This window comes from Triticum dicoccoides, chromosome 3B, assembly GCF_002162155.2.
Source record: "Triticum dicoccoides isolate Atlit2015 ecotype Zavitan chromosome 3B, WEW_v2.0, whole genome shotgun sequence".
Lineage (NCBI taxonomy): Eukaryota > Viridiplantae > Streptophyta > Magnoliopsida > Poales > Poaceae > Triticum > Triticum dicoccoides.
Window position 1 is genome coordinate 623,035,275 of NC_041385.1, and position 7,207 is coordinate 623,042,481.

At 50.9% G+C, this 7,207-nt stretch overlaps 2 protein-coding genes across 2 annotated transcripts; one reads left to right on the forward strand and one right to left on the reverse strand.

Annotated features, from left to right (window-relative positions):
- The first annotated feature begins 666 nt into the window (after positions 1–666).
- Positions 667–4,249, forward strand: LOC119277475 (BAG family molecular chaperone regulator 4-like). Its single transcript, XM_037558754.1, has 4 exons — positions 667–1,137; positions 2,053–2,315; positions 2,458–2,604; positions 3,892–4,249. Exons 1-4 carry the CDS (start codon positions 966–968, stop codon positions 4,087–4,089), a joined length of 780 nt encoding a protein of 259 aa, XP_037414651.1. The 5' UTR covers positions 667–965; the 3' UTR covers positions 4,090–4,249.
- Positions 4,250–4,319: 70 nt separating this feature from the next.
- Positions 4,320–6,394, reverse strand: LOC119277474 (ammonium transporter 2 member 3). The gene is made up of 3 exons (XM_037558753.1): positions 5,663–6,394; positions 5,273–5,558; positions 4,320–5,150 (listed from the first exon to the last, which is right to left on the reverse strand). The coding sequence occupies exons 1-3, from the start codon at positions 6,311–6,313 to the stop codon at positions 4,606–4,608; spliced, it is 1,482 nt and encodes a 493-aa protein (XP_037414650.1). The 5' UTR covers positions 6,314–6,394; the 3' UTR covers positions 4,320–4,605.
- Positions 6,395–7,207: the final 813 nt, after the last annotated feature.

Consider the following 7,207-nt stretch of genomic DNA (forward strand, 5'->3'; position numbering starts at 1 on the left):
AAAATTATATGTTACTCTATTATTTTTTCTTCACATTCTCCTCCCAAACCTTCTTATCTGGGCTCAAGTCGTCATGCGCTCAAGCAGTAATATAACCCATGAGGCATCGCATATGGGCCTTTTTTTTTCTTGGAAGGGCCACGTGAATATTCTAGAACACAGCAGAGGCAACAACAGTCTACTGTTCATGGCGAATCTGGCTGATCTTAGCCCTTGAATTTTGGAGACCAACGGTTATGATTGATGCTCTGGATCCATCTCAAAACTGATACACTATATAGTAGTACATATAATAATCATCATAGATGAAAAAAAGTGTACATTAAAAAAATCTAACCTGCAGACACACAAGCGCGGACGAATAAATCAAATCCAAATGAATCCATTAAAGCCGAATCTGACGAGATGCAAATTCTTTGAATCATCACCGCCAAACCGTCAAGGAGATCGTAGAGAGTTCGGCTCGGTGCTCTAGACCCACACCCAACCCCACCACCACGCAAACAGTTCGACGAACGTGTCACGAGGCCGGCCGGGGGCGCCAAGCCCAAACAAACGAGTGACCACAAATCGACCGCCCCCACGAGGCGGCAGCGCAGGCGCGTACGGGCCAACCAAATCCAGGCGGAGCCAGTAGCTTCCCCCACCGCCCCAGCCGGTGGCGTCACGAGGATCCAAAGTTGTACTTGGCCAACGCAAAACGCACAAGCCTTCCTTCCTTCCTTCGCCGAAACCTTACTCTCCACCTTCCCCCATCCGCCGTCTCCGCACCCTCCTCCTCGCTCGTTCCCCTTGCTTCTCCGGGAGGGAAGGAACCCGCGACCGCCCTCCCACCCTCCGCAAAAGCCACGCGCCACCAACCCCCTCCGCCCCGCCCCGCCCCGCGCGTCGCTTTCGCCTTTCTCCACGCAACCGAAAGAAGCCGAGAGGCCCATAAAGAGGGGGAGGCGCCGAGGCCGGCGGCGATGGGCGGCGGCAGCAGATCGCGCGCGAAGGAGGCCGACGGCGAGTCGGAGGTCCGGCCGGGCGGGATGTTCGTGCAGCGCAGGGACGGCGAGGAGGGGCCCACCGTCAGGCTCAGGGTGTCCCACGGCCCCGCCCTGCGCGACGTCTTCGTGCCGGCGCAGGCCACCTTCGGTACGTCGCCTCTTCTTCTCTGATCCGACGCCCTTATCCGTGGCAATTTGTCCTATTGTATTGTAATGATGAGATGATACGTAATGGTCTGTTCCGATTTGTCTCGTGATCAGTTCCGATTTGAGATGTGGTCTTTGCTGCGGTGCGCGCTCAGCAAGTGCTTGTCGTTTCTCCGGAGTTACTAAGCTGGCAGATGTCGTGTTGTTTAGCTGCGTTGAGCTTAGATCTTGGCTGGTCAACTGCAGATTTTGTCAAGTAGTATGTGAATGAAAATCACATCATTCTTCTTTCCTATGGATCAAATTGGGTGACTGAGCAAGCCTAGATTAAGAACAAAATCCAATTGGATTACTGAACAAGCCTAGATTAACAACAAAATCCAATTGGCTGATTAAACAAGTCTAGATTAAGAACCAAAAAAAATCTCTGTATCGGTAGCCTATGTATCATGTGCCTGCTATTCAACTACTACTTACTTTACTTTGTTGGATTGTGACAGGTAGACTTACGTTGGTAGATGTACTGTTTGACCTTCTAACTTCCATTTCAGGGTAATTAGTCCCATTCGTTCAACATCAGGCCTACAATTAATATGGTTGTACTGTTGCACTAATACAGTAGTGTTCCGATCGATAGGGATTGGTTACTGCTCATCAAAGGATGTTATGTGAATTTCTTATCTACTCCCTCCATCCCATAATATAAGAGCATTTTTGACACTGCACTAGTGTCAAGAACGCTCTTATATCATGGGACGGAGGGAGTAAGCCTCTAACCCATCCTGAAGAAGTTTAATTTTGATGGTGCATCTGCACTGAATTTAACTTTTGAAAGAAAGTTTGGATCGAGTTGTTGGAGTAACATCCTATAATTCCTTGCTTCGGTGACCTCAATTCCACTCTGATTTGTGTGAAGGTGAACTGAAGAGGATCCTCGCCCAGACTACTGGTTTGGAGCCAGAGAGACAGAGGCTCTTCTTCCGTGGGAAGGAGAAGAGGGACGATGAATTCCTGCACGCATCAGGCGCCAAGGATGGAGCAAAACTGCTTTTGCTTGAGAAACATGTCCCTGCCAATGTGGAACAGAAGGTCGAGCCAGTGATGATGGATGAGAGCATGATGAGGGCTTGTGAGGCTGTTGTTCGTGTCAGATCTGAAGTTGACAAACTCTCTGCTAAGGTGAAGGAACAATATTTGCCGCACCTGGTTTGTACTCCCTCCGTCCCATAACCGTCTTACATTGTGGGACGGAAGGAGTAAGATGTTTGTGCTGCTCACACAACTGTACTGATGCATTTAATTTGTTTTTGTTCTGTAATAGGTGTGTGAGTTGGAGAAGAGTGTCCTTGCAGGGAAGAAGGTCGAGGATAAAGAATTTGTTGTCTTGACAGAGCTGCTTATGGTGCAGCTGCTGAAACTCGATGGCATAGAGGCAGAGGGGGAAGCAAGGGCACAAAGGAAGGCCGAGGTACACTTCCTTGCTGTTAATTTCCGAACCTGATTAATCATGAGTTATCCGATTACATGCTTTATTGAAACATGTACAGAAACTAAAACATTTGTTGTTCAAGACAAGATAGATTATTTATGTCACACATTAGCCAGGACGTGAACTTGCTCAAAAGTTTGTTCAAAACGAAGAGGACTGTTGCATAATTTTTAATTCATTTATGATAGTGATCCAATAGATGCTAATAACCCAGCACAATTATTTCCTGATAGTTTAAACATATCTATCATGAGTTTGGAGATTTCCTCATACCAAGTAAACTAGCATCTGTAATGATCCAATCTGTCAGTGACATTTATAATCTCGGCAAGAAACACTTGGCACGTCTGCTATTCAAAGGCTGCACCTCAGTAGTTTCTCTGTTGTGTTGAATCAGTCTTTCACTGCTCTCACCTAGCAGTGACTCTTATAGGACATTTCATCTAACTCTTACAATTTCATTGTGGGTTAAGGGCCATGTACTCATGTCTGTCTTGCTCGGTTATTACAGTAATACAGTACTCCGGTTATGTAATAGCGGTCCGTTCAGTCTCAAGTTTGTAACCCTCAAAAATCATTTCCACTAGTTTAATCTTGTTCGGTTACTTCTTGTGGAAGAGAGACTCAAACATGCAAAGTCCTAGGTTTACCGGGCTGTGTCGTCTGAATTTAGCTGTTAAACTCAGCTTAGGCAGAAAAATCTTTGCCCCATGTTGGATAATCCCTCGGGTTTATTTCTCAAGTTGTCTTCGTTTATAAACTATAAAATATGTGCAGTTTCCTCCTTTTTTTCTGCTGTAAAGTTAATTTATCGGTTTATCCTGGATGAATAAGATCGGCGAAATCATCTACAGATGTAACTTACAAAATTCAAGTAAAATATTTCATTGAGGAGATTATACGCAAGGTGTACTGCAAAATGAATTGTGACACTGGGCCAACACAATTTTGATTTTTCAGCTTTACATAGTCCTGATTTTGTCTTCTTGTGATTTAATTGAGAGACATATTGGTCAGATAATTTGCCAATGGGGTTGGTCATTATGAATAAAATCAGTGAATAAAATCCCTGTCATGTCCATTTGTAATAATAGTAAAGAAAATAAAATAATACTTCCTTTGTTCCAAAATACATGCCGTGGTTTTAGTTCAAACCACAACAAGTATTTTGGAACGGAGGGAGTACATACCAACCTTTGCATTTTTCAAATAAAGACTAACCTTTGCATAAATGATACTTATACAATGTTGTATTGAAACTCCCAGGTGCGCCGAGTTCAGAATCTTGTTGAGACCTTGGACAAGCTGAAGGCAAGGAATGCCAACCCTTTGAGTGATAGCGCCAAATCTGTTTCGGTGTCAACCGAGTGGGAGACGTTCGAAAATGGCATGGGCAGCTTGAATGCTCCGCCGGCCCGATTTTCTTCGACGCAAAATGACACTGACTGGGAGCAGTTCGACTAGCATGAGAATGTGCATTCTCGATGTATTATTATGTAACTTGCGACGAAAGCTACTGTGTGCATGTATGAAGTATGGTGCCTCTTGCCACTCCACTGCCTGTGAGATTGTTGCCAGATGATGCTGGTGAATTGCTCTGCAAAATCGTTATGCTTTCAAGTTCTCCAATGCTCTTGGCACGGCGTGTGGTACCTGGTAAACTAGTTGCCAGGTGTGTGAGCATGTAGCTGGAAACGAATCAGACGTTAACCTAAGCCATAGTCTGGTCGTGATTGCCGAGCCGAAAGATTCATGCTTCAGAACAAACATGTCAAGCAGGAACTGAATTTAATCTAAAAAGAAGGGCGAGAGCTTAAATTGACAGAGCGAAGAGCAAAGCACATGTAAAGGCTAAAGCTATGGTGCATTTGTCTCTTAACAAAAAGATTGAGCTACGAATATCCCTTCTGTGGCTTGTACGTAGATACCGTCGAGTTCATCTGGCGAAAGAACGAGGGGCGCCTCTTGCTCTATCTACTACTACAACTGAACGGTGATGCCTCTAGCTCCCATGGCTGCCAGACGCTGGTCGACCGACTGGTCCCCGACCTCGGTGGCCCTCGCTGCCGCACGCCGGGACACATCGAACCGCTCGCCGTCTCCCCAGAGCGCGTAGGCCTCCTCGCCGTGCGCCGCGTCGTCGCCGATCCTGAGCTGCTCGTCGGGCATCCGCAGCGGGATGACGAGGCCCACGGCGAGGATGATGCCGGTGGTGACCGCGACGTTCCACGCGACGACGAAGAGCGCTGCGGCCAGCTGCTTGCCTACCTGCTGGATGCCGCCGCCATAGAAGGCGCCGCGCGTGCCCGGGACGTGGGTGTGCAGGGTGGTGAGCTCCGGGGTGGCGAGGAGCCCCGTGAGGACGCCGCCGAGGAGCCCGGCGACGGCGTGGGTGTGGAACACGGCGAGGGTGTCGTCCACCTTCTGGAGGAGGGAGGAGCGCTTGTGGAGGACCATCATGGTGAACCACGGCACGCTGCCGGCGCAGATGCCCATCAGCACCGCCGCCCACGTGTGCACCAGCCCTGCGCGCCGCCATGCAAATGCAACACAAAAGACAAAGCACACTGTAAGCAGAATTCGCAAAATAAACTTGTACGTACAACACTAAAACTATAGTACAGTTCAGAGACGGAGGATTCGGAACCTGCGCCGGCGGTGATGCAGACGAGGCCCGTCATCATGCCCTGCACGGCGCCGATCACGGACGGCTTGCCGAAGAAGATGACGTCCAGGCAGGTCCAGGTGAGCAGGCTCGCCGCGGCGCTGACGTTGGTGTTGAGCACCGCGATGGACGCGATGATGTTCGGGGCGTACGGCGCGCCGCCGTTGAACCCGGCCCAGCCCAGCCACAGCAGCCCGCCGCCGGCGATCATGAGCAGGATGTTGTTGGGCGCGAATCTCTCCCTGTCACTCTTCAGCCTCGGCCCCACCTGTCAGAAACGAATGCGGCGTATCGCAGAAAATTCAGAAATGTCCACCACGACTGCCGGAAAGGCAAACCGAACCCGTGTGCCGGAGTAGATAGGTAACGTACCCAGTAGGCAGCGGTGAAGCCGGCGACGCCGGAGGAGACGTGGATGACGTAGCCGCCGGAGTAGTCGATGACGCCCCAGTGGTAGAGGAAGCCGCCGCCCCAGAGGCTGAAGGCGCAGACGGTGTAGGAGAGGAGCAGCCAGAGCGGCGTGAACGCCATCCACGCCTTGATGTTCATCCGGCCCAGCAGCGCGCCGGCGAGCAGCACCAGCGTGATGGCGGCGAGCTGGAACTGGAACAGCACCAGCGTCGCCTCCGGGTAGTAGGGCTGCGTGGGGGGCACCTCGAGCGCGCCGCCGGCGCCGTAGTGCGCCGTGGCCGGGAAGGACGCGCGCGCCACGAGGAAGTCCCCCGTCAGCGCCGGGCCCGCCTTGCCCCAGAACGGGAGCAGGCGTTCGCCGAACGCCATGCGGAAGGCGAGCAGCACCCAGACGATGAGCGTGGAGGCGTAGGCGTAGAGCGCCATGAAGGCCGAGTTGACGGCCCACTTCTTCTTCACGATGCTGCCGTAGAGCACCACCAGCCCCGGCATGGACTGGATGCCCACGAACGTCGCCGCCGTCAGCTGCCACGCGTTGTCGCCCTTGTTCAGCCACTCCGGGACCGCCGGCAGGTCGGGCATGTACGCGCCCGGCAGAGGCGGAGCGGCCATTGATTGATCGATCGATCACCCGCGACGCACGCACGTACGTACGTGATCGATACAATATGCAAGGGCTGGGCACCGTGCTGCGCCGCGACGCGGCTCCTCGGCGATGCGCGCTCGGTACAAGTAGGCGGGTGGCCGGCGGCGGTTGGTGGGGGGAGCACGTATGTGAGCCCCATGAACCAGTGACTCAACCGTGGCATGTGTGGCGTGTCGACACCGGCAGCCCAAGTGGCACGTAGTCTTTTCTCATGTCCCGTGCGCCGTTTGGCTTCTCGGTTTCATTGGCATTTCCGCTGATCTCATGGATCTTTGGGTTTCGATGAACATCTCACGTTGTCCCAGCCCTTGTTTAATGTACCGAAGGTGTGCACTGCGCACGTACCTGACCGGCCATTCGCGGCGACGGCAGCGGGACATGTGCACGATGTGCTCTCGCGACCAGCGTCTCCTTGTACAGCATGAGTTCGTTGTTTTCTAGTACAACTTGCGGGTTTGGATCTCGATCATCGCAGCTTAGGCTGGGTTAACCACGGGTCCAAGGATCTGAAGAACGGTCTAAGTTTTTGGTACCAACGATATTTCCCCGCAAAAAAAAAAGATATTTCCGATCTCGTGGAATCCAAAAATATGGAGTTCTCTTAAATTACTTTGGGATTATTCCTTGCAAAAAATAATTGAATTCAGACGAGTTTAAGCAAATTTGGACTCAATTTGAGTCTATTCCAAAATTTTAACTAAAAATGCAACACTCGCCGAATCTCAGAAACTCCATCTAAAATTTCCGCTCTCATATGAAAACCTTAAGTTTCAAGTTGACATGTGATGAAGGGCGATCGTGGCATCACCATCCGCGTGAACAAGAGTGTTTTTTGTAGTTCGACATTAGGTAGGGCCAAC

Excerpts from the sequence above, each read along its gene's own strand:
- LOC119277475 (XM_037558754.1), top strand. The coding sequence starts at position 966 with ATGGGCGGCGGCAGCAGATCGCGCGCGAAGGAGGCCGACGGCGAGTCG. Across the intron at positions 1,138-2,052 it reads GCCGGCGCAGGCCACCTTCG|GTGAACTGAAGAGGATCCTC; the intron begins GTACGTCGCCTC and ends ATTTGTGTGAAG. Across the intron at positions 2,605-3,891 it reads GGGCACAAAGGAAGGCCGAG|GTGCGCCGAGTTCAGAATCT; the intron begins GTACACTTCCTT and ends TGAAACTCCCAG.
- LOC119277474 (XM_037558753.1), bottom strand. The coding sequence starts at position 6,313 with ATGGCCGCTCCGCCTCTGCCGGGCGCGTACATGCCCGACCTGCCGGCG. Across the intron at positions 5,559-5,662 it reads GCTTCACCGCTGCCTACTGG|GTGGGGCCGAGGCTGAAGAG; the intron begins GTACGTTACCTA and ends CGTTTCTGACAG. Across the intron at positions 5,151-5,272 it reads CTGCATCACCGCCGGCGCAG|GGCTGGTGCACACGTGGGCG; the intron begins GTTCCGAATCCT and ends GGCGGCGCGCAG.